At 37.8% G+C, this 27,716-nt stretch overlaps 1 protein-coding gene across 2 annotated transcripts in view; it reads right to left on the bottom strand.

Moving 5' to 3' along the window:
- The window catches only part of KIFAP3 (kinesin associated protein 3), a 257,782-nt gene that overhangs the window by 61,535 nt on the left and 168,531 nt on the right, over positions 1 to 27,716 (bottom strand). For both annotated transcript variants that reach the window (XM_010594968.2, XM_010594969.3), the window contains exons 16-17: positions 22,041 to 22,139; positions 18,582 to 18,667 (exon numbers count right to left, since the gene is read on the bottom strand). In XM_010594968.2, the coding sequence (XP_010593270.1) occupies positions 18,582 to 18,667; positions 22,041 to 22,139 (185 nt within the window). The remainder of the gene's footprint in view (positions 1 to 18,581; positions 18,668 to 22,040; positions 22,140 to 27,716) is intronic.

Raw genomic sequence — 27,716 nt, 5'->3', positions numbered from 1 at the left:
GCTGGGTTTGGTTTTTTTTTTTTTTTTGGTAACGTAACAATAACAAAAATAATCTAATAAATGAAGACATGTGTAATAAAGAAGCTGTTATCTTCACAAATTATAGCTCTTCCAACTTCAGCCTTATCACCATATGAGCTCACAGCAATGCCCTTACTAATAACCTACACATACAGGCCTGAATTTTTTCCAAGACACAATCCACTCCATTTGACGTTAGTCCAAATACACAAACCAAAAATATCCATGAGCATCCACGGCCAATTCAGGACAGATCAACTTTGACTTGTTAGTGTTTTGGGAAAGCTGGTTTCCCAAGGTAGTGAGGTAGCACAGACTCTAGCACCAAATATACGAATACCCTGAGCCTAATTTGAATTCTTTAAAATTTTTACCCTCCTTTTATCATTTCATATCTGAATCTACCCATAGAAACAGTGCACCCTTAACGTCAGAAGCCCATAAAGTATAGTAGCAATGATACAGACTATACTGTTATTTTCTTTTTAAAAAATAATTGTATTCTGATTTTTACGTATTTTTGGACTATAAAACAATAGCTTTAATATATATGACTAACACAACGATTAACATGTGGCTATTTTTTACAGGATTACAATGAAAACACTAAAGTTGTTTTCTCAGTGCTTTGGCAAAAAACAAAACAGCTTATCCCTTACGAAACTGAGACTATATATATATATATATATATTATTCTACACCAAACTGCATAATCATTTAGGATACAGAAAATTGGGCTTTGAAAAATATCCAACAATGATAACTGAATCCTACTACAATTAATCCACTACAATGACAAGCAAAATTTTCACAAGAGGTGGCCTTTCGATTTACTAAGTATATGTGGCTTTGTTATATAGGTAATCCCCAACTTATGATGGAATTCCATTCCGACAACTTTGTCATAAGTCATTTCTGACATGTCAAATACCACTTTTTTTTTTCAGTTTTCATTATTACTGCCTTTTATTATCAGTATACTTATGAACCCCCACGTGTCTGGCAGTTTGTCGTACTGTGGGGGCTTGTGTGTTGCTGTGATGCTGGAAGCTATGCCATCGGTATTCAGATACCAGCAGGGTCACCCAAAGAGGACAGGTTTCAGCTGAGCTTCCAGACTAAGACAGACTAGGAAGAAGGATCCGGCAGTTTACTTCTGAAAAGCATGAGCCAGTGAAAACCTTATGAATAGCAGCGGAACACTGTCTGATATAGTGCTGGAAGATGAGGCCCCCAGGTTGGAAGGCACTCAGAAGATGACTGGGGAAGAGCTGCCGCCTTAAAATAGAGTTGACCTTAATGAGGTGGACGGAGTAAAGCTTTCTGGACCTTCATTTGCTGACGTGGCAGGACTCAAAATGAGAAGCAGCAGCTGCAAACATCCATTAATAATCTAGGAAAACTGGGAATTGTCAGAAATGAAATGGAACACATAAACATCGACATCCTGGGCATTAGTGAGCTGAAATGGACTGGTATTGGACATTTTGACTTGTACAATCATATGTCTACTATGCTGGGAATGACACCTTGAAGAGGAATGGTGTTGCATTCATCGTCAAAAAGAACATTTCAAGATCTATCCTGAAGTACAACGCTGTCAGTGATAGGATAATATCCATACGCCTACAAGGAAGACCAGTTAATATGACTGTTATTCAAATTTACGCACCAACCACTAGGGCCAAAGATGAAGAAAGAGAAGATTTTTATCAGCTGTTGCAGTCTGAAATTGATCGAACATGCAATCAAGATGCATTGATAATTACTGGTGATTGGAATGCAAAAGTTGGAAATAAAGAAGAAGGGTCAGTAGTTGGAAAATATGCCCTTGGTGATAGAAACAATGCTGGAGATCGAATGATAGAATTTTGCAAGACCAACGACTTCTTCATTGCAGATACCTTCCTTCACCAACATAAACGGTGACTATACACATGGACCTCGCCAGATGGAACACACAGAAATCAAATTGACTACATCTGTGGAAAGAGACAATGGAAAAGCTCCATATCATCAGTCAGAACAAGGCCAGGGGCCGACTGTGGAATAGACCATCAATTGCTCCTATGCAATTTCAAGCTGAAACTGAAGAAAATCTGAGCAAGCCCACGAGAACCAAAAATGACTTTGAGTATGTCCCACCTGAATTTAGAAACCACCTCAAGAATAGATTTGATGCATTGAACACTGGTGACCGAAGACCAGACGAGTTGTGGAATGACATCAAGGACATCATCCATGAAGAAAGCAAAAGGTCACTGTAAAAACAGAAAAGGAAAAGACCAAGATGGATGTCAGAGGAAACTCTAAAACTTGCTCTCGAACATCGAGCAGCTAAAGCAAAAGGAAGACTTGATGAAGTAAAAGAACTGAACACAGGATTTCAAAGGGCGGCTCGAGAAGACAAAGTATTATAATGACATGTGCAAAGAGCTGGAGATGGAAAACCAAAAGGGAAGAACATGCTCAACATTTCTCAAGCTGACAGAACTGAAGAAAAAATTCAAGCCTTGAGTTGCAATAGTGAAGGATTCTATGGGGAAAATATTAAATGATGCAGAAACCATCAAAAGAAGATGGAAGGAATACACAGAGTCATTATACCAGAAAGAATTAGTCCATTTTCAACCATTTCAAGAGGTGGCATATGATCAGGAACTGATGGTACTGAAGGAAGAAGTCCAAGCTGCTCTGAAGGCACTGGTGAAAAACAAGGCTCCAGGAATTGATGGAATATCAACTGAGATGTTTCAGCAAACAGATGCAGTGCTGGAGGTGCTCACTCGTCTATGCCAAGAAATATGGAAGACAGCTTCTTGGCCAACTGACTGGAAGAGATCCATATTTACGCCTATTCCCAAGAAAGGTGATCTAACTGAATGTGGAAACTATAGAACAATATCATTAATATCACACGCAAGCAAAATTTTGCTGAAGATCATTCAAAAACTGCTGCAGCAGTATATTGACAGGGAACTGCCAGAAATTCAGGCCAGTTTCAGAAGAGGGTGTGGAACCAGAGATATCATTGCTGATGTCCGATGGGTCCTGGCTTAAAGCAGAGAATACCAGAGGAAGTTTACCTGTGTTGCATTGACTATGCAAAGGCATTCAACTGTGTGGATCATAACAAATTATGGATAACATTGCAAAGAATGGGAATTCCAGAACACTTAACTGTGCTCATGAGGAACCTGTACATAGATCAAGAGACAGTTGTTCGGACAGAACAAGGGGATACTGATTGGTTTAAAGTCAGGAAAGGTGTGCGTCAGGGTTATATCCTTTCGCCATACCTATTCAGTCTGTATGCTGAGCAAATAATCTGAGAAGCTGGACTACATGAAGAAGAACAGGGCATCAGGATTGGAGGAAGACTCATTAACAACCTGAGTTATGCAGATGACACAACCTTGCTTGCTGAAAGTGAAGAGGACTTGAAGCACTTACTAAGGAAGATCAAGGACCACAGGCGTCAGTATGGATTGCACCTCAACATAAAACAAAAATTCTCACAACTGGACCAATGAACAACGTCATGATAAACGGAGAAAAGACTGAAGTTATCAAGGATTTCATTTTACTCTGATCTACAATCAACAGCCATGGAAGCAACAGTCAAGAAATCAAAAGACACATCGCATTGGGTAAATCTGCTGCAAAGGACCTTTTTAAAGTGTTGAAGAGCAAAGATAGCACCTTGAAGACTAAAGTCCGCCTGACCCAAGCCATGGTATTTTCAATCGCATCATATGCATGTGAAAGCTGGAAAATGAATAAGAAAGACCAAAGAAAAGTTGATGCCTTTGAATTGTGGTGTTGGCGAAGAATATTGAATATACCATGGACTGCCAAAAGAATGAACAAATCTGTCTTAGAAGGAGTACAACCAGAATGCTCCTTAGAAGCAAGGATGGCGAGACTGCATCTTACATACTTCGGACACGTTGTCAGGAGTGGTCAGTTCCTGGAGAAGGACATCATGCTTGGCAGAGTACAGGGTCAGCGGAAAAGAGGAAGGCCCTCATCAAGGTGGATTGACAAGTGGCTGCAACAACGAGCTCAAGCATAACAAAGATTGTAAGGATGGCTCAGGACCAGGCAGTGTTTTGTTCTGTTGTGTGTAGGGTCGCTACGAGTCAGAACCGACTCGACGGCACCTAACAACAACAACATACTTATAAATCTGATCTTTATTTGTCTTTGGGGGTTAGAAACATAAACATCTGAGAATGATAACATGAGCTAATTATATGCTGCAACACGGTATGTAACACATATTACTAATGATAAGATATAAAAAAAAAAAAAGACGGTAATAAGTGCGAAATCTCGTAACTTGGGTATGTTTTAAGTTGGGGATCATAGCAAGATGATGGCAAAAACCTTGACCAAATAGTGCCAAGGCCTTAAAATTTTTTTTCAATGTCTCAAACAGTTGTAAGGTGACTTTTTAAAAATACTAGAGTTTTATGATTGTAAAAGTAATATACTCATTGTTGAAATCTGAAAATTGTAGAAAAATTACCCGTAATATCTTTACCTAGATAGAACTACTACAATAAATACTGGTACATATCTTTCCAGTTATTTTTTAAACACTTTACCGAGATATAAACCACATACCATACATTTCATGCTTTTAGAGCCCACAATTCATCGGAAGTTAGTGTACTCACTGACGTGCGCAACCATCACCACAGTCAACTTTAGAATACTTTATCACCTCAAGAACCCCATATCCTGTAGCTATCACTTCCCCATCCCCTCCTGTCCGCCCTCCCCCAGCCCTATGAAACCACTAATTTGCTTTTTCTATAGACATGCCTATTCTGGAGTTTCATATGGACGGACTCATATAGTATGTGGTCTCTTGTGACTGGCTTCTTTCACTTAGCATAATGTTTTCAAGGCTTATCCATGTTGCAGCACGTGTCGGTACTTCGCTCCTATTTATGGCTAAGCAATATTCCATTGCATGGATATACCACATTTTCTTTATTCATTTGTCAGTTGATGGACATTTCAGTTGTTTCTACTGTTTGGTTATTATGAATAATGCTATAAACATTCACGTACAAGTTTCTGTGTGAATATGTATTTTCATTTCTCCTCTGTATATACCTAAGAGTGGAAATGCTGGGTCACACGGTCACTTTATGTTTAATCATTTGAGGAACTGACAGGCTGTTTTTCAAACTGGCTGCACCATTCTTTCACATATGGCTATCCATATGTTCCAGCATCCTTCTAGTTTTAATGATTTTCCTAATTCCAGTATAAATGGCTAACTTGGAAAATGTTTTAAAATATGTATTTTTTAAATTTAGAGACAAAGTATGAAATATTATTAACCTATAAAGGTTTTATCAGTCTGTGATAACAGCCTCAGGTATCTGAGTATTTACCAAACACTGCAGCTTGCAATGAAACTTGCTATGAAAAACATAATTTTCATTTCTCCTTTTTCTTAGTAGCAAACACTAGTCATAAAAAAATGAGATGGTATCATTTTATTATATAATGCTGACCATTCATCTTTATGTTTCTGAAAATGTTTACTAGATTTTTTGGGGGGGGGGGACACCTGGACTGGATTTATTTAATTTTACTATGGTGAACACTATTTTTTCAGTTTTCATTATTACTGCCTTTTATTATCAGTATACTTATAGATCCGATCTTTATTTGTCTTTGGGGGTCAGAAACATAAACATGTGCCAATGAACATCTCATTCAAAAATCTGTACACAAACTGTAACATTGACTGAATGCCTGCAATGTGTCAGCACATTCCTCCTTTCCCTTTACACCCTGAGTTCCCCAAGTCCATTTGTCCAGGTTGTCTGGCCCTTCCTGCCTTCTCGTCTTTGCTTTTGGGCATGTGTTGCCCATTGGGTCTCCTATACTTGATTGAACGAAGAAGCACGTTCCTCATGTGTGCTGCTGTGTGTTTTTATAGGCCTGTCCAATCTTTGGATGAAAGGTGGACTTGGGCAGTGGCTTCAGTTCTGAGTTAGCAGGATGTCTGGGAGTCATAGTTTCAGGGTTCCTCCAGTCTCTGTCAGACTACTAAATCTGGTCTTTTGTGAATGTAAACCTTGTTCTACATTTTTATCCTGCTCTGTCTGGAAACCCCTGTTGTGATCCCTGTCAGAGGGGTCACTGGTGGTAGCTGAGCACCATCTAGTTCTTCTGGGCTCAGGCTGGTAGAGGCTGTGGTTCATGTGGTCCATAAGATCTTTGGACTGATAATTCCTTTGTGCTTTTGGTTTTCTTCATTCTCCTTCGCTCCGACGTGATGGGAACAATAGATGTATCTTAGATCGCTGCTTTCAAGCTTTTAAGACCCCAGATGCTACTCACTGAAGTAGGATATAAAACATTTTCTTTATGAACTGCTATGCCAGTTGACCTAGATGTTCCCCGAGACCATGGTCCCCAGCTCTCAGCCCCAGGAACTCGGCCCTCAAGGTGTCTGAATGTGTCTAGGAAGCTTCTGTGGATTCGCCTTTGTCAAGCTGTGCTGACTTCTCCCATATTGTGCGCTGTCTTTCCTTTCACCAAAGTTATGACTTGTCTACTCATCCCTCCCCAGCCTTCCCCTCCCTCTTAATCATCAAAGCTTGTTTTTTTCTTTGTGTAAACCCTGCATGGTTTTTTATGATAGTGGTCTCATACCGTATTCTGTCCTTTTGTGATTGACTTATTTCACTCAGCATAATGCCCTCCAGATTCATCCATGTTGTGAGAGGTTTTGTGGCTTCATCGTTGCTCTTTATTATTGCACAGTATTCCACTGTGTATGTGTACTACGGTTTATACATTCATCAGTTGAATAGAACTTATTTTGTTGCCATATTTTGCTACTGTGAATAATGGTGAAATGCACATGAGTGTGCATATGTCTACTCATGCAAAGGCTCTTATTTCTCTAGAATATATTCTTAGGAGTGGGATTGCTGGATTATATGGTATTTCCATTTCTAGCTTTTTAAGGAGGTGCCATACAGTTTTCCATAGTGGTTATACCATTTTACATTCCCGCCAACAGTGCAAAAGAATTCCAATCTTACCACAGTGACTCCCACACTTGCTATGTTCTTCTTCTTCTTCTTTTTTTTAAATTCATGCCAGTAGCGTTGGGGTGAGATGGTATCTCATTGCAGCTTCTCTAACAGGTAACAATTGGGAGCACTTCCTCACATGTTAGCTGTCTGAATGTTTTCTTTTGTGAAGTGTTTGTTTGCATCTTTTGCCCATTTTTTAAATTGGATTATTTGTCTTTCTGTTATTGAGGTGTTGAAGTATTCTATATATTTTAGAGATTAGACCTTTGTCAGATATATCATAGTCAAAAATTTTTTCCCAGTCTGCAGTTTCTCTTTTTATTCTTTTGGTGAACTCTTTTGATGACCATAAGTCTAATTTTTAGGAGCTCCCAGTTATCTAGTTTATCTTCCGGTGTTTATGCATTGTTAGTTATGGTTCATATTGAATTTATGCCATCTTTTTATTTATTAATTTATGCCAACATCCCTAGCATTGTCCCTATTTTGTATTCTATGATCTTTATCGTTCTGGGTTTTATATTTAGGTCTTTGATCCACTTTATTTTTTGTGTGTGGTGTGAGGTATGGGTCCTGTTGCATTTTTCTGCAGATGGACATGCAGTTTTGCCAGCACCATTTGTTAAAAAGACTGCCTTTTCCCCATTTAATGGACTTCAGTCCTTTGTCAAAGATCAGCTGACCATAGGTAGATGGACTTACGTCTGGGTTCTCGATCCTTTTCCACTGGTCAGCGTGTCTGCCGTTGTACCAGTACCAGGCGGTTTGGACTACAGTGGCTGTATAGCAGGTTCTCAGGCCAGGTAGTGTGAGGTCTCCTACTTTGTTCTTTTTCTTTAATAATGCTTTGCTTATCGTTGCTTATCCAGGGCCTCTCTTCCTTTCCATATAAAGTTGATGATTCATTTTTCCATCTCATTAAAGAATGCTGTTGGTATTTGGTTTGGGATTGCATTATATCTGTAGATCACTTTGGGTAGAATTGACATTTTCACACTGTTGAGTCTTCCTGTCCATAAGCATGCTATGTTTTTCCATTTATGTAGGCCTCTTTTGGTTTCTTGCTATAGCATTTTGTAGTTTTCTGTGTATAGGTCTTTTATGTCCCTAATTAGATTTATTCCTGTTTTATTTTTTTAGGGGCTATTATAAATGGTATTGTTTTCCTGATTTCCTTTTCAAAATTCTCATTGTTGTGTATAGAAATCCAACTGGTTTTTATATCTTGATCTTGTGTCCTGCTACTCTGCTGAATCTATCAGTTCCAGTAGTATTCTTATGGAATTTTTGTGGTTCCATAAGTATAGGGCCATATCATCTTCGAATAGGGATAGTTTTACCTTTTCCTTTCCAATTTGGATGCCCTTTATTTCTTTTTCTTGCCTAATTGCCCCAGCTATAATTGGACTTCCAGCACAATGTTAAATAGCAGTGGGTAATAAAGGGCATTCTTGTCTTATTCCCGTTCTCAGGGGGAATGCTTTCAGCCTCTTTGCTGAGAATGATGTTGGCTGCTGGTTTTGTATTATTGCCCTTTATTATGCTGAGGAATTTCCCTTTTATTCTTACTTTATTGAGAGGTTTTTTTCTTTTTTAATCAGGAATGGGTGTTGGACTTTATCAAATGCCTCTTCTATGCTGGGATGATCACATGATTCTTTTCTTTAGCTCTATTTATGTGATAGATTGTATTTATCAATTTTCTAATGTTGAACCATCTCTGCATACCTGGTTATGAATTCTGCTTGGTTATTGTGTATTATGTTTTTGATATGATGCTGAATTCTACTGGCTAAAATTTTGTAGAGAATTTTTCCATCTAAACTCATGAAAGATACTGGCCTGTAATTTTCTTATTTTGTTGAGTCTTAGCCTGTTTGTCATATCAGGGTCATGCTGGCTTCATAGAATGAATTCGGGAGTATCCCTTCCTTTTCTATGCTCTGAGATAGTTTGAGTAGTACTGGCACGAGCTCCTCTCTGAATGTTTGGTTGAATTCTCCAGTGAAGCCGTCCAAGCCATGGCTTTTCTTTGTTGGGAGTTTTTAAATTACCTCTTCGATCTCTTTGCTTGTTATGGTTCTGTTCAGATTTTCTATCTCAGTTTGTGTTAGTTTAGGTAGGTAGAGTGTTTCTAGAAATTTGCCCATTTCTTCTAGGTTCTCAAATTTGTTGGAATACAATTTTTCATAGTATGCCGTTATGATCCTTTTTATTTTAGTTGGGTCTGTTGTAATGTCCCTCATCTCATTTCTTATGTGGGTTATTTGCTTCCTCTTCTGCTTTTCTTTTATCAGTTTGGACAACAGTTTGTGGATTTTGCTGATCTTTTCAAAGAACTTTTGGTCTTGTAGATTCTATTGTTTTCCATTTAATTTATTTCTGCTCTATATTATTTCCTTTCTTCTGGTGCCTTAGGTTTCTTTTGCTGTTCTCTATTTTTTTTGTGTTGTAGGGCTAATGTTTTGACTGTGGCCCATTCTTCTTTTTTGATGTGTGCTTTTTTGCTATCAATTGACCTCTGAGTACTGCCTTTGCTGTGTCCCAAAGGTTTTGGTATGATGTGTTTTCATCTTCACCTGATTCTAGGAATTTTTTTAATTCCCTCTTTGATGTCTTACCCACTTGTTTTTAAGCAAGGTATAAAGGGGAAATAGGGTTCGTGAAGCCAAAAATCGGTGCCCCCACATGGAATGGTAGCTCACTACAGTTTGCATTCTTATATAAGCCCCTACATGGAGCCACTATTGTCTATCACCACTATAAAACTCTGCCCTCCCACTGTAGGGTGCGGAGATCTGCTCTGGCCCTGCAGCCACCCAGGACTTACACTTGGTAAGTAAGTCTCCCTAATGAACTCTTTTGCCATCACACTGGAGTTGCTCACCTCTTTCTTTGGTCTCTTGGAGCACTTCATTTTCAGAGTTAAATTTCATGCCTGACAAGGTATTATTCAGTTTCCATGTAACTGATTATTTTTTTCAGCTTGATCTTCCTGTTACTGAATTTCTACTTTTATGGCATTGTGATCAGAAAGAATGCTTTGTATTATTTTGATGTTTTGGATTTTATTGCAGGTTGCTTTGTGGCCTCAAATGTGGTCTATTCTGGAGGACGTACCATGTGTGCTAGAAAAGAATGTATACTTTGGTGTTGTTGGGTAAAGTGTTTAGGTGAAGTGGGTTGATTTTGGCCTTTAGATCTTCTGTTATCTTTGAGTTTCTTTCCAGATATATTCACCAGATTTCCTGACAATCGACTATTTTAGCTTATGGTTGTTGAAATTCTATTTAGCTTGTGTGGTAAATTAATAAAACAATGGGCTCAAGAGTTTTAGATTTCAGGAAACGCTCAAAAGCATATTTTTGGGACTGACATTAAAATGGAAATCAACAGCTCTCTACAATTTTTGTTTCATAAAACAAGATTTTAAGACTAAAACATGAGAAAGGCAGTCTCAAAATATATACTTTGCCAAGATAGAACATGTTGACAACCTTACATATTTTCTCTCTTTCTCTCATATCTTTTTTCCTCCCATTTTGCTGTAAACCAGTAAAAGCTTTATCCTATGCCAATGGATCAGCATTCTGGAATAACTACCTCAGCTATCTTTGATGTGCACTTTGGGAATCCTACATGGATATATTTAGTAGCCATAGCAAAGTCATAGTTTCTTTGTGTCACAGAGTCTGGATTTATAGATATTCATTATATGGCACAGTATAGTATAAAGAACACTGGATTAGGAGTTAGAGGACCTGGGTCCTGGATCTAGCTCTGTTACTAATTGACGTATGTAACCTTCTGAAGGTATTTTAATCCCTTTTGGTCTCAGATTCTTTATTTGTAAGATAAAACAAATCTAAGATTTATTCAAGCGCTAACATTCTATAAATAAAAACCCATGATTAATACCATTAGTTCATAACACAGTTGAAGTAACTATCCCAAATAACTGAAAATACTGGCAATATAAGGAGTTTCTTTTAAAAACTTAAATACCATCTCTAATTGGATATGCAGTCTCAAGCATTTTAAAAATAAATTCAACATGTATCAATTGTTAAGGACTGAATTGTGTCCCACCAAAATATGTGCTGAAATCCTAACCTCTACACCTGTAGACGTAATCACATTAGGGGTTATGGTTTTCTTTGTTATGTTAATGAAGCCAGATCGATGTAGGGTATGCTTTAAATCTAATCACTCTTTCTAATCACACCTAAAAGATTAGGTACAGAGACAAGCAAGGACAAGTGGGGAAGATAGATGCCACAGAACCAAGGAACAGAAGCTAAAAGAGACAAAGATCTTTTTTCAGAGCTAAAGGAGAGAGTGAGTTCCTTACCCTAGAGCCTGTGGTCTGAATTCAGACTTCTAGCCTCCTTAATTGCGAGAAAATAAATTTCTGTTGGTTAAAACCACCTGCTTTTGGTGTTTCTGTTATAGCAGCACTAGCAAACTAAGATACCTATTAATATCAATTTTCTCCAAAATCTCTACTCCATCTAATACACTACCACCCCCATATCCAGGAGATAATTATGAGAGCTCAGGGATGTCATTAAAATCTATCCAGCTATTGTAGAAATATTCTAGGAATGTAGTTTTTTCTTCATTTTTGAAATACTTCTTTTTATCACGAGTACATCCTGGTATCCTTGTCTCAGACTTGAGTGTATCCCGTATTTAAAGGAAAATGTGCACTGTGTTTTTTTTTCTTCTCAGCTCCTGACATTATGATCTTAAGCACTCAGTTTTCATAAATTCTAAAGCATCACATAAGACTTAAGGTTTGATTTTACATGGAATGTGCCATCCTTTTTGAAGTCCTACATCATTTTGTTTACTACTTAACTACCGAAACATTATGAAGCATTAACCAGCCTGTTATCAGAGCCTGTTCACTATCAGGAAAACTCTTTGTCACTGGCTTCCATCACACCTTGTATCTGATTAACACACTATAGGATAACATAGAGCTACACAGATCTGCTTTGTGTTCTAACATAACTGATGGAAAACAGATTTTCTTTTCTCCTTTAATGTGGCAGACCCGTAATTGAGACTGTAACATGGTTTATTTAATACAATTCTTCATACTAAATTAAAACAGGTCTAGAGTAATTTAGTTGCTCATTAAGGTTAAGGTTTTATTGTTGCTGTTAGGTGCCGTCAAGTTGGTTCCGACTCATAGCGACCCTATGTACAACAGAACGCAACACTGCCCAGTCCTGCGCCGCCCTCACAATCGCTGCTGTGTTTGAGCCCACTGCTGCAGCTACTAAAAGTTGCCTTTTATATCTCAGAAAATATTTCTCCCAATGATGTGTGTGTGTATACATAAACACACTTAATAGAGTTATTGACTTTTATGTACATATTACTTATTTCTCAGCAGAACTGTCCCAAATGTTGCCCGTTAGTCTTGACCGTGGCATTTTCGAACCAGATCTCAAAGTACAACTATCTCCTCAAACAAACTCTGCTTGAAGCACCTAGTGGGTTAACCTGTGCAATATCGTTTCAAACATCGTGACAAGTCAGACCACAAATAAAGAATAACTAAATGAAATTTATTTAAAGAAGAAATTGTGATTTTTATCTTTCAAATAATCCTTGGGTTCTTTTAAACCCAACTGTTATGAATTAAAAATAAAGTAGCATGAATAAGAAACAGGCACATACCCCCCCCCATCACAGCCTCTCATATGTATACTTATTAATGTATGTGGAAATTCTAACAAACTAGAAAAACATCCTAAACTTCTGTCTTTTAGGTTTATGCAATATAAAAATGAACTCCAAAAGAGGGCTAACCAAACTATCTCATTAAACTCAATAGGATTTTATGGAATTGAGAAATAAAAATTGAACTTATAAAACTGACAAATGGCAATTTACTAATACTATAAAATAACCAAGAACCAGCTCCACTTTCCCTGGAAAGAGAAGATTTTAGAAGTTTCTGTCCACAACTCACTTGAAACCCCAGCTCTGTGCCCAGCCACCACTTGCAAGTCAATTAAAAGTGACTACACTCCACCCATTTCCTATCCATTCCTTGCTTTCAAAACTCTGAAATAACTGAAGTTCTAATTCTGACCCTAATCTTAACCTTATGAAAACTTCTCTGTAACTTTCCCTTTCAAGATATGATATTTTAAAAAGTGCTGTCCCTTGCTGGCAAAATTATTAATAAACCCAGCTTTTTTGTGTGACACAGGTTTTCCTGGTAATCTTTGTCAGAACCATAACAGAAATGATATGTGTTAGAGGCTATATCTAAATCAAATTGTTTATCTCATTTTGATAAAGCAGCCTTATTAAATACAATTTATTCTGTTCTGGAATGAAGACAGTAGGTTAAAACAGAGTTTTGGAAATAAATTATATGCTACCAGAGCTAGGTATTAAGCCAGGTTATTAAAACACAATCTGCCCATGATCAGAATTATAGTTAACAGATGAAGGGCTACCATTCAAAATCTCATTAACACGAACCTTACGTTAGTACAAAACCACACAATGGCTTGTGGCTGGCTAGAAAGATAACAGACCTCAGTTTTTAACCAGAGAACCCAGTTCTATCCCTTTTCCTATAAATACCCTGTAGGTACACTGTGCAAACAGGACAAAACATCTGTAAATAGGGTCATGTGATAGTACTACTTCCGGAAGGCCACTTCACAGGTCTAGATGACAGTGTCCTGGTATAAACATTTAGATAATAGGGACTTTGTGTTGTGGAGTTTTGAATTCCCCCAGTGACTGGCAACACGGCATGTGATTAATAAACATGTATTAAATGTCTAACAACCCAGAAATGTCAGGGGAGGAATTTTCATCCAGCAGTGGAGAAGTTTATGAGGTTCTCAAATTCTCTAAACAAAACTGGGGAAGTATTGAAGGATACAAAGATGCAAACACAAATTGGATTTTTAGAGCTTTCTAGATCAGGTGTGTAGAGGGTTCCAGTCTTTCCTTCATGATTTCAAAGACTGGGAAGAGAAAAGGCAATGGTCAACTGCCCTGTAATCCCCTTGGAAGACCAAGTAGCTAGGCTCTTCCCTCCGTGCCTCCTTGCTTTTCTTCGTGCCCACCCGTCTCCTGCCTCCCCACGGTATCAGTAAGGCCTAGTCACACAAGCCACGACTTGCTGATGAGGCCACAGAGACTGCATCACCACGTCATGTGACCTCCCACCGTACACAGAGTACTACCCCCCAGCACCTGTTTCAGTTCATCAGTTGAGGGCCTGGGCTCAACTACCCTGAACAAATCATCACTACTGCAGCATTTCCATAACTTTTGTGACGTTTACTTTACTGAAGAAGGCATATTTCCCTAAGGCTTCGAAAGCATCTAGTTTTTCTTAGTATTATTCCACACTACCTGTCCTGAATGGAAAAGAAGTTTGCTTTTGTAAAGACAAATTACTCTGTGCTACAAATGTTCCTGTTCTCTATATATTTTTTGAACTTTTTATTATCATAGAACACCATCATGCTAGTAATATGAAATAAAAATCTACAGATGGAAAGAGCCCTAAGAGATCATTCACTCCCATCCTAGGCAGGTTGCCAAAAATCTTAGAAAGTAGGTCATTACTGACTCTAACTGAAGGACAGAGATTTCAGAATCTCCCTTGACAGTCTTTCTCTAGTGTTTCTTCACACTTGCTATGTCTAATCGAAGTGTTTCTTGCCTTAAATCAAGTCAGTTTCCTCTTGTTTTGCTCCTGGAAAAAGATTCGGGACAGGCAATTAGCACCCTCAGTCACGATTAGTAACAGAACCAGGGCTCAGAGAGCCAAAGACTGGCAGCTATGTTCCAAGAGGAACTGATCCAAGTTATCTGCTTACTGATGCATAAAAATTCCCATCCCTCAAATTTCTAGGTTGAGCAAGCTATACACGTAACTTTGGTCTGAAATTAGTTTACGAATTAAGTCTAAATTCAAATAACCCATCAAAGATTCAGAATATGGGTAATTCAACAGATGCAGCATGTTCATACTAGAACAGGCAGCTTCCAACTTACTACGTGGTTCTATCATGTCCGTCCAGTTAACTGTTCTATTCAGTTAACTACCCTGACACGAAATTTAAAAAGGCAAGCTCAGTCATCTTGCAGGAAAATCTCAACTATAAAGCATAAATAATAGCATGGCTGGCAAGCTCAGTCATCTTGCAGGAAAATCTGAACTATAAAGCATAAATAATAGTATGGCTGGCCACAATAATGCTCTAAATAATTTTCCACAGTTAAATTCCAAACTGTGAACAGATTATTTTTCCATGCCATTTTAAAAAAATTAAAATGAACAGTATATAATATAGATACTGAGGAAGAGAAACACTGGTCCAGATATTTAATCAGTTCACATCTTCAGCTATGTCTGGGTTTTGGTCTACTTTGAATAAAGACACACGAAGTGGCAATGACTGGTAGATGCTTCACATGTACATTTTCTCTAATCCTACAGTTTAACTCTCTAATCCTCACAAGTGTCCTTATATAAGCCAAGCCCTCAAAAAGTTAAATTGCCTCAGACTATTCAGCAGGTAAGGAGAAATGGAGGTCAGCTGTATTCCTTATGCAATACTGGATTTCTACTGGACCAAGCTGCCACTTCATGGAAGACAAAAACGGAATTTAAGACTAAGCCCTCCTACCCTACCGAGAAGAGGGAAATGTTTTCGGATGGAGTTACTCTCAGCGGCACAGCTCCCTGCTATCAAGCTCAGAACGAACCAGGATCCCGAACATTAAAGCAGTATAACAGCAGAAAGATAAAGAGACATCCTCCCAGCAGAATTCCACAGCCTGATGCCCTCCCACCAGCTGTGTGAAATGTAACACTCCACGGTATCTGGCATTATGATCAGACACTTACTTTCTAAATCCAGCATACGGATTCACAGGGAGACTAAAGCAAACCAAATCCGTAGCCATCAAGTCGATTCCGACTTACAGCGGCCCTATAGGACAGAGTAGAGGTGCCCCATAGGGTTTCCAAAGAGCAGCTGGTGGATTCAAACTGTCGACCTTTTGGTTAGCAGCTGAGCTTTTAACCACTGTGCTACCAGGGCTCCACAGGGAGATTACCAAAAAAAAAAAAAAAAAAAAAAAAAAACCAAAAAATCCAAACCCACTACCGTCGAGAGGATTCTGACTCATAGTGACCCTACTGGACAGAGTAGCACTGTCCCATAGAGTTTCCAAGGAATGTCTGGTGGATTTGAACTGCCTGCTTCTTGGTTAGCAGCCATAACACTTAACCACTATGCCACCAGAGTTTCCATAGGGAGATTACCCATGGCACATCGAGTTGAATCTGACTCATAGCGACCCTGCAGGACAGAGTAAAGCTGCCCGATAGTTTCCAAGGAGCACCCGGCAGATTCGAATGCCCGACCTCTTAGTTAGCAGCTGTAGTACTTAACCACTACGCCACCAGGGTTTCCATAGGGAGATTAGGAGAACTAAATTCCTCAGGTTACTTGTCCAGATTTTTAAAAATTCACTCAAGTGACCAGACAGCATCTTTGGGAGAGATATTACCAGGTTCACTTTGCTGATTCTTTCCTTTGAACTTCTCATATCAACAAGGCTCTTTATGGTTGTAATAATCTAACATAATTTTTTTTGTGATTTTACATTTTAACTCTGGCCAGGAGTGTTAAGTTTCCATCATAGAAGTTAAGCTTAACAAAGTAAAATGCTCATTGGAATTCAAAAAATGAAGATAAGGTTGATTATAGTGAGAGTGATTTCAATGCAGTAATGGAAGCAGACGCCAGAATTGGCTTAGATTAAAAGGAGGGTGGGGACAAAGAAGGAAATGAAAAAAAAAAAAAGTACAGAATTGTTTAAAAACTCAGGCTTTAAAGAGGAGAGAGGTAAGATAGTATCTGGAAAAGAAAGGTAGACATAGGGTATGGTAGCTACAAGTTTAAGACAGACTTGAGCCCAGATTTTCGAAATAATTGGGAATAAAAATATTTTTATCTTACAATAAATATTTTTGTAATAAGGCTGGACTGGCCCTTGGAGCTATCACTACTTAGTGTACATTCTAAACCAAACATACCTAGTACGTAAATCTAAATATATTATTACCTTCTATCTACCTTTCCTCAAAAGAAAGTAATTAAAAAGCATGCTAAAGGCAAATCATAACAGACTGACATCTTCATTCCTTCCTTACTGCCTATGACAACATAACGACGTTAAGTACTTTAAGAAGTTTCTTATACGTTATGCTTACATACAATGACGACATTAATGGTGTACTAGAAAACGGCACATGAGCCACGGAATTATTCTCTAGGAGTAATAAATAGTTCACATTCACAAGACCTACAATCAGTGGCCTCTGTGTAGGGGACAGCTTTGAAAGGCAAGGATTACTACGTAAAGTTTCTCTATACAGATTTAGACATCAAAGCTAAAATGCCAACAGACCCTTTAAGTTCTAAACCAGTAATGAGATATTCAGTCAAATTCCAAAGCAAATAGTATCAAATAAGATGAATTCCTGAAACAAAACATGGAAAATTGTTTAGAAAACTGGAGCAGCCCCTAGTGATGATCAGCTGGTTTCATACTGAAGTCCCTAGCATAAATGTTAACTTACAGGATTTCCAATAACATTGTTAATTGTTTAAAATGTTATGCTGATTTAGTTAAAAAGCTTAAGTTAAATTTTCTAAACTACTGAATAGGCTATTTTCAGGAAACGTTTTACAGTGTAGGTCAAAATAAAAAGTACAAATCCAGTTAAAAGAAGGAGGCATGGAGGCTATATCAGTTTATGGCATAGGTGAAAAAGATATTCAGAATAGTCTAGCATCCGGCAAACTCCTGGCACAAGGCCTGAGACCAGGCAGAAGACTGTGGTGGGCAGTCTAATTCTGGGAGAAAAGTTTGCAGGCTCAGTGAGTTTCTAACTCAGGACTTAAATCATCTCTCTGATCATATCCCTCCAGTCATAATCCTTTAAAAAATCTCTAAAGTCATAAATAACATTAAGATGTGTATATGTCCCATCATTCCAAAGCAAGTTACAAAACAAGTCTATGTACATAAGAAAAATGATCACAAATAACCGAAAAATGGTTTATCCAAGTTTGATTTATTAAAAAAAAAAATTAATGGTCAAAATGCAAAGTTGATTGTGTTTTGGCAGAAACTGTCATCTAACTCCCTGCTCCTATAAAATACTTTCTGTGAAAACCAAGTGTTTCTAAGATAACATATACACCAGACCTAAAACTTTGAGTATGTATAAAAACTTCTTTAACAAGGGAACCTGAAAGTCAAAGGTCTTAATAATGTTTTAGAAATGAATTTAGTATCATCATATTTCCTGAACTTTATCAAAATACAAATTTGTGTTTACACTGAATGCATAGTTCAAAATAGGTTTACAATGTTCCTTCCCCCCAAGTACACTGTGTAGAAAGAATAATTACTTACCGCTATAATGTCTAACGTATTATCACAGACCTTTCGGATTTCATTGTTTTTATCATGCATCAGATCTATGAGATATGCTGGAGCCTCTGAATAAAAACTGTTAAAGATACAAACTGCTTTTGAGACTGAGAATATTAAATCATATTAGAAAAACCTGTATTTCTCTAAATTCAAATGCTAAGCTTGAAATTTAACTTCAAATTTTAAAATAAAATCATTAATACAGGATGACTAGAAACATTTAATATTTCATTTGTCAAACAAAAAGAATAGCAGGGGCATAAGAAAAAGAAAATCTAGATAGAAGTGGGCAAGGAAAAAAAAAAAAAAAAGCCAGCAGATCTTAGAAAGTATAGGGCCACATTTCTGAAAACATGAAAATGATGAGAATAACTGAAGAAGGAGCTCTGGAGCCATGTAGCTATATAAGCTTTCTTGATCCATCCTGCTCCCCTAAGTTTAGGAAAACTAATTTCACACAATAATGAATAACAGAAAAGAATTGCTTGTTAAATTCCACATAAATTATAAGAAAAGACAACATGGTAAGATGTCACTTTCGAATAAAACATTAAAAACTTCAACCTCATGTTTCAAGAAGAGGTAAAATAATTTAAGAAAATGCTAGTATATGAACAAAGAAGTTAAATGGGAATTAGAAAAACTCAGGAAAGAATTAAAAATAAAAGTAAAAATCATTTTAGATATATGAAAACTAAGAGTAGATAAGCACAATAAAACCTTAAGAGAAACAGAAGACAAAAAGAGAAGTTTAAAATTAAAAAACAAATGAAAAGAGATTTAAAAAATTGTAAAATTAGAGATTTTAAAGATAGGCAGAGAAGATCCAACAAAGTAGAAATCCCAAAGGAGACAATCAAAGCACCAGAACAAAAAAAACCATTAAAAAGTATAACTGACAAAAACTTTCCTGTATTAAAAAAAAAAAGGCTTAAGATCACATATCAAAAGTGCACATTTGCATACTTGAAAACACCAACCCAACAAAACCAGTAAGTCAAATTCTAGTAAAACTACTTGACTTTAAAGAAAAAGAAAAATTCGTGTAGTCAACCTGGCAAGAAGACCAAGTTACTCATAAAGGAAAGAAAATTGTCATCATTTTATGACAGCAACCCTACAGAACAGAGTAGAACTGCCCCATAGAGTTTCCAAGGAGCGCCTGGCGGATTCAAACTGCTGACCATTTGGTTAGCAGCCATAGCACTTAACCACTATGCCACCAGGGTTTCTCAAGATATATAGTTCCATGGAGTACAGTGGGAGAAAAGATAATTTATTCCAATGATGCTAACATTTCTCAAAATTGTACTAGGAATTTATCTTCCTGGGATAGTCAACTTATACGTGACATCAAAAAACACTTATACTATGATAAAATGAGACTTCTGTAATGTAGCTGTAAAGGCAAAACAGTATTTGTATTTTGACAGCCCATATAAAAACGAACATCTCTGCAACGAAACATGCGATTCATTAGGCTTGACTCTTAAAGACTTTATATGGTTCCAGAAATTAAATCTGCCCTCAAAAGCAAGGCAGTTTTTTCTCCAAATAAGACACTTAAAGATTGTATCACTGGCTTTGAATGCAACACCAGAGGAGCTTCAAAATCTTCTGAGTGATGGCAGCATCATTAAAAAACAAAAAGAAAAAAAAAAGTCTCCTAAAATATTACTTTTAAAGGGCATTAACTATTTAGATACCTGAATTTATCAAACAAGCACACAGGTAACATGTTTCAGGTACTGTGTTAAAGTTTTGGGTGTACAGAAAGATGAATAAGACAAAGCCAGTCCTTGACCCTGAGAAACTCAAAACCTTTTAGAACAGAAAGGCAGACAAAATAGACATTTTCAGTACTTATTAAAAAAAAAAAACTTATTAGGGGTGGAAAAAAAACTAGTTCTATTGAGAAGATGGCATATGAAGTGGGAGACTGTCAGGTAAAAAGGGGAGAGACGTGCCTTTGAGGTTGACAAGGCACACGGAAAGGCACTGAGCCATGACAAGGTGGGGTGCCTCTGATAAATTATGTGACACTGAATGTGTTAGGAGCAAACGGTGCATTGTGAGGTGAAAGGGGAACACATCACCTCAGAAAAATTAATAGGTTAATGTCACAAAGAACTAGGCATACTAAGTTTAAGAATTCAGACTTTTCACATTGGTAACGAATGATTTTACACTGAGTAGTTCAAAGGTAGAAAAAGATTTTTTTTTTTTTACACAAATAAAACATTACAATTAAAAGGCAAAGAAATAAACATTCAGCTTTCAGAAGCAGATCACCAGGTCTGTCTTCCTAGGAGCTTCTGTGTGGTTTTGAACCACAGACTTTTTGGCTAGTAACTGAGCACTTAACTGTCTGTACCACCTAGGGACTTGCGGGGGAGTCTGGTGACAATATCGCATTCCCTTATGGATGTAATAATGATAAGCTACCATTTACTGAGTACCTATATGTGCTAGTACCTATTATAACCAAAAAAGCCAAACCTGCTGCTGTCGAGTTGATTTCGACTCATAGTGACCCTACAGGACAGAGTGGAATTGCCCCACAGTGTTTCTAAGGAGTGGCTGGTGGATTTGAACTGCTGACCTTTTGGTACTTTAAATCTATTAATACTTATAACATCCTATAAGGTACATGGTCTTTTTATTTTAATATTGCTATTTTGTCCATTTTACAGATGCAAAATCACTCAGGAGGTTAAGTAACTTATCCAAAGTTCTGCAGCCAGCCACTGGCAAAAGGTAATTTAAAATAAGGGCTATTTGATTATGCTGCTCTTTAGCCTGTACCATGCTATGCTCCTTTAGGTAGGTGGAAGACATCCGGGTGGCAGTTATCAACAAACGTGTGGAGCTCGGGAAGGAGACTTTGAAGACATTCAATACTGAGCATCTAGCTGGTGCCTGAAGTCAGGGCAACACATGCGCTCTCCCATGCAGAGTCAGGGAGGGAAGATGACAAGAGGGGTAAAGAGAGTCCCATGAGTCTCTTTAGATTCAAGTTATGTTAGTGGGGAAGGAACTTCTGATACGTTTGCCAATTTTCCTAGGTATCACAGCCTGACGGGTTAATAAAATTGTTTGCGTTATATTCTATATTCTACCTATTATTGATTATTCGACCTATATATTGATTTAGGTCAACAACTTCCTTGGAAAATAGCCTGTCCTCTAAATTCATCTCAAAGCTTGTTGCTCCCTACATTATTTGAGCATTTGCAAGAGAAAAAACAAAGATGTATCTTTTCTCAATACGTGAAATATTATTATCTATTGTAAACACAAAATAGCTTGTCCTCTAAATTCATTTCAAAGCTTGCTACATTATTTGAGCATTTGCAAGAGGAAAAAAAACAAAGATGTATTTTTTCTGAATATGTAAAATGTCATTATCTATTGTAAAAGATAATGATAAAAGGATACGTGTTTCCTTGATTATGACGTCTCTCGTGGCTTGGTGGAAAACCATCTGATAGAAGACATAAATTATCTGACACACAAATTCATCATCTTCTTGTTGAGCTGAAAGGAAAAAAAAAATCTTCAAGTAAGAGAATACTATGTTTACAACTCAAATTAAGAAACTGTGAGAGGAATAACAGAGAATGAGAAAACTAAAAATGACAAGGAGTCAAGACAGGTAAAAGACAATTAGCTTAAATTATTTAAAATACATAAATGACATATATCATCTAGGTGTTTCTTCTAAATCACATGATGATGATATGTGAGGAAATTTCATGATAATGTATTTTCAAAAGTTTTAATAAATTTGGTTACAGTTAGAATTAATAGGTTAAAATACTCTGAAATACAAACATAAAAAATGACTTCGAAAAAGAGAAATTGCATCGTTTCTGAGGTTAAACTGGACTGCCTGACATAGTTTACCTCAAAAGATCAAGTTGTACCTAGAAGAATTGAAGGACAAGGCTGGTTGAAGAGAACAGTAATAGTGCTTCTCTGTAATTTCACTATATATTGTTACCAAACCAAACCGCTGCAGCTGAGTCAGTCCTGACTCATGGTGACCTCACGTGTTACAGAGCAGGAACGCTCCACAGGACCCTCTTGGCTGTGATCTTTACTGAAGCAGACTGCTGGGCTTGTCTTCTGCAGTGCTGCTGGCCGGGTTTGCACTGCCAGCATTTAGGCTAGTGGACTACGACAAACCATCTGTACCACTCAAAACATGTCCTATAGCGACCTTATAGGACAGAGCAAAACTGCCCCACAGGATTTCCAAGGAGTGGGCTGGTAGATTCAAACTGCTGACCTTCTGCTTAGCAGTTGTAGGTCTTAAGCACTGTTCTACCAGGGCTCCTTGTACCACCCAGGGACTCTAATTTTGTCACCAGGTATGAAGAAACTGATTAACTTCTATGTCCCCAATGTCAAGTGACAAATTTTTTGTCCATCGTGATAATTCAATTATTTTTTTTATTGTGCTTAAGTGAAAGTTTATGGCTCAAGTTAGTTTCTCATTAAAAAATTTGTACACAAATTGTTATGTGACCCTAGTTGCTCTCCCTAAAATGTGACAGCACACTCCTCCTTTCCACCCCAGATTTCCTGTGTCCATTCAACCAGCTCCTGTCCCCCTCTGCCTTCTCACCTCGCCTCTGGACACGAGTTGCCCATTTAGTCTCATGTGTCTACTTGAGCTAAGAAGCACTCTCTTCACGAGTATCATTTTATGTCTTATAGTCCAGTCTAATCTTTGAAGAGTTGGCTTCGGCAATAGTTTCAGTTCTGAGATAAGAGTCTGGGGGCCATGTCTTCTGGGGTCCCTCCAGTCTCAGTCAGACCATTAAGTCTGGTTTTGTTACTAGAATTTGAGTTCTGCACCCCACTTTTCTCCTGCTCTGTCAGGGACACTCTGTTGTGTTCCCCGTCAGGGTGGTCACTGGTGGGTAGCCAGGCACTGTCCAGTTCTTCTGGCCTCAGGCTGATGGAGTCTCTAATTTGGGAAATACATCTGATTCTATTTTTTTCTATAATGTTGATTTCATAAGAGAAAAATACTTCATAAAAAAAGATTAAAAAAAAGATTATGTCTTCTAAATTAAGTTTTTGGTAGGAACTGGATGACTATAAAGAGGTATTTTCCTTTTTTGAATAATGTTAACATAATTACATTCTAATCACTGGCATGACATAAGGTATTTTGGTTTCAACCTAATTAATTACAATAGTAAAACAAAGTTACATAATCATGCAGGCTAATTAATGTTTAATATCATACAAAGAAACCATTTAACAGAATAGCTGTTGCCCACTGATTAATATGTAATGGAAAATGCAAATTACTTACAGAACTCAAAGCTTTAGGTACTGGTTATGGGACCTGGTTTAGTAACAGTGTAGTCTGTTATCAACTCTTGGCAATGGTTTGATGGTACCTGTTATAAACAGACTTACATGCCAAGAGAGTATCCAAAATAAACTGTGGTCACTTAAACTCCAATCTGTTCTCAACGATCTCCTTTGCTAGCTTGGCAAAGTACCATTCTCTCAGACTACTTAGTCTGAAATTCCCAGTATTTATTACTCTCTTGGAACTCTGGTGGCGTAGTGGGTAAGTGCTGTGCTGCTAACCAGAACGTCAGCAGTTCGAATCTACCAGGTGCTTCTTGGAAACTCTATGGGGCAGTTCTACTCTGTCTTACAGGGTCGCTATGAGTCAGAACTGACTCGATGGCAGTGGGTTTTTTTTTTTTTTTTTTAGTTTGGTGTACAGTAGTGTTCACTCTATCAAGCTCAAGGATTTTACTCTTTAAAATCTATATATTTCTTAATAAAGAGTATAACACAGCCTCTGTGATAACTTCATGTACAAAATATCAAAACATGGTAAAAAAAAAAATACTATGAGCTGGCTCTGTCAGTTCTCTGTGGATGTATCTCAGCTCTCTCAGTCATAATGGATGTGAGATAGCAATTCCAGGACATAGGTCTCTTTGCTTCACCTTTCTCCAGCTCTCTCAAAACTACGTGGCAAAATCTTTATTCTCACTCTGCCAATTACATTCTTTCGCTTTCACTTCCCAACTACCTAGTCACTTTCTCTCTTATTTCTAATCTTAAAACTATAATCTGAAAAACTCCTGTGAGAAGGGTATACCAAATCAAATACATATATACTATAATTTTAGGAAAGGGATACTTTAAATATGTAAGTATTATCTTCAGATGACCTATTAAAATACATTAAGTTAAAGAACTTGTAAGTCAAGTTAAAAACCAAAAACAAACAAACTCAGAGACTTAAAAAGACGTTTCATTTTACCGGCCATGCCAAAACGGCCAATAACCACAAATAGCTGTTCGATTTCATTAGTATTCTGTAGTTGTCCACCATTTTGTGATCTGACGTGATTATCCTATGTGTTGTAAATCCTAACCTCTATGATGCTAACGAGGCAGGACTCAATCTACAGGATTAGGTTGTATTTTGAGTCAATCTCTTTTAAGATATAAAAGTGAGAAATGAGCAGAGAAGGCAGGGACCTTATTACCATCAAGAAAGAAATGCCGCGAGTGAAGCGCATCCTTTGGATCTGGGGTCCCTGCACCAAGAAGCTCCTAGACTAGGAAAAGATTGATGACAAGGACCTTCCCCCAAAACTGACACAGAGAGAAAGCCTTCCCTGGGAGCTGGTGTCATGAATTGGGACTTCTAGCTTCCTGGACTGTGAGAGAATAAATTTCTGTTAACGCCAGCCACTTCTGGTATTTCTCATACAGCAGCACTACATAACTAAGACAGCAGCTGAGCGCTTAACCATTGCATCGCCAAGGCTCCTTGGTCATTAAAAACCAAAAAACTGTTGCCGTTCAGTCGATTCCAACTCACAGTGGCTCTATAGGACAGAGGAAAACTGCCCCATAGGGTTTCTAAGAAGCAGGTGGTAGATTCAAACTGCTGACCTTTTGGTTAGCAGCCGAGCTCTTAACCACTGCACCACCAGGGTACTTATGAGTCATTAGGGTAATGCAAATTAAAACCACAATGAGATACCACTACAAAGGCTACAATTAAAGCAATGGACATGAACTTTATACAGCAATGGACATGAACAAACTACTGTTGTATGCAACAACATAGACGAATCTCACAAATTTAATGAATGGCAAAAGAAACTAGCTTCCATTTATACAAAGTTGAAAACCCAGCAAAACTAACACATGGGTAATACAGGAAAGGACAGAAATCACTTTGGAGGAGGTGGTAATGACTGGGAGGAAGCAGAAGAGAGACGTCTAGGGTGCTAGGGCTCCAGCATAGCAATGATTGTGAGGATGGCGCAGGACTGGGCAGTGTTTCCTTCTGCTGTACATAAGGCTGCTATGGTTCGCAATTGACTCCGTGGCACATAACAACAACAGCAGTGCTGTATTTCCTTGTGTGGGTGTGCTCACTTTGAAAATTTGTGTTTTTTTATTTATGTATGTTATACTTTTAAAAAGTCAATTAAAGTAAGATATATATATATATATATATTTTATAATGTATATTTATTATACCTGGTACAGGAACGACTGAGATTAAAGTGTCGTCTTCTTTAGGCTTCTTATATTACCACATTTGACTTCTATATTACTAGCTTCTTAAATTTATAAGACACTAGAGAACTTCTCCATGCATCGGTCAGTTTGTCGTACTGTGGGGGCTTGTGCATCGCTGTGATGCTGGAAGCTTTACCACCGGTAATCAGATATCAGCAGGGTCACGTATGGCAGACAAGTTTCAGCTGAACTTCCAGACTAAGACGGACTAGGAAGAAGGACCCGGCAGTCTACTTCTGCAAAGAATTAGCCAGTGAAAACCTTATGAATAGCAGCAGAACACTGTCTGATATAGTGCTGGAAGACGAGCTCCTCAGGTTGGAAGGCACTCAAAATATGACTTGGGAAGAGCTGCCTCCTCAAAGTAGAGTTGACCTTAATGACGTGGATGGTGGGACCTTCATTGGCTGATATGGCAAGACTCAAAATGAGAAGAAACAGCTGCAAACATCCATTAATAACTGGAATCTGGAATGTACAAAGTATGAATCTAGGAAAACCAGAAGTCATCAAAAATGAAATAGAATGCATAGAGATCAATATCCTAGACACTAGTGAGCTGAAATGGACAGGTATTGGTCATTCTGAATCAGATAATCATATGGTCTACTATGCTGGGAATGACAACTTGAAGAGAAGTGGCTTTGCATTCATCATCAAAAAGAACATCTAAGACCTATCCTGAAGTATGACGCTGTCAGTGACAGGATAATATCCAGACACGTACAAGGAAGACCAATTAATATGACTGTTGTTCAAATTTATGCACCAACTACTAAGGCCAAAGATGAAGAAACTGAAGATATTTATCAACTTTTGTAGTCTGAAATTGATCAAACATGCAATCAGGATGCACTGATAATTACCGGTGACTGGAATGAGAAAGTTGGAAACAAAGAAGGATCAGTAGTTAGAAAATTGGCCTCGGTAACAGAAATGATGCTGGAGATCGAAAGACTGAATTTTGCAAGACCAACAACTTGCTCGTTGCAAATACCTTTTTCACCAACATAAAAGGCAACTATACACATGGACCTTGCCAGATGGAATACACAGGAATCAAACCGACTACATTGGTGGAACAAGATGGTGGATACGCTCAATATCATCAGTCAGAACAAGGCGGGGGGCTGACTGCGGATCAGACCATCAATTACTCATATGTAAGTTCAAGTTGAAACTGAAGAAAATTAGAACAGGTCCATGAGAGCCAAAGTACAACCTTAGGTGTATCTCACCTGAAATTTAGAGACTATCTCAAAAATAGATTTGAGACGTTAAACACTAATGACTGAAGATCAAACAGTTGTGGAATGACATCAAGGATGTTACAGATGAAGAAAGATAGAGGTCATTAAAAAGACAAGAGAGAAAGAAAAGACCTAAGTGGATGTCAGAAGACACTCTGAAACTTGCTCTTGAATGCCGAGTAGCCAAAGTGAAAGGAAAAAATGATGAACTAAAAGAACCTGAACAGAAGATTTCAAACGGCGGCCAAAGAAGACAAAGTAAACTATCACGATGACATGT

The sequence above is a fragment of the Loxodonta africana genome, chromosome 3 (genome assembly GCF_030014295.1).
Source record: "Loxodonta africana isolate mLoxAfr1 chromosome 3, mLoxAfr1.hap2, whole genome shotgun sequence".
NCBI lineage: Eukaryota > Metazoa > Chordata > Mammalia > Proboscidea > Elephantidae > Loxodonta > Loxodonta africana.
Note: the sequence above shows the minus strand (reverse complement) of the source record. Positions and strands in the feature narration are given on the sequence as shown.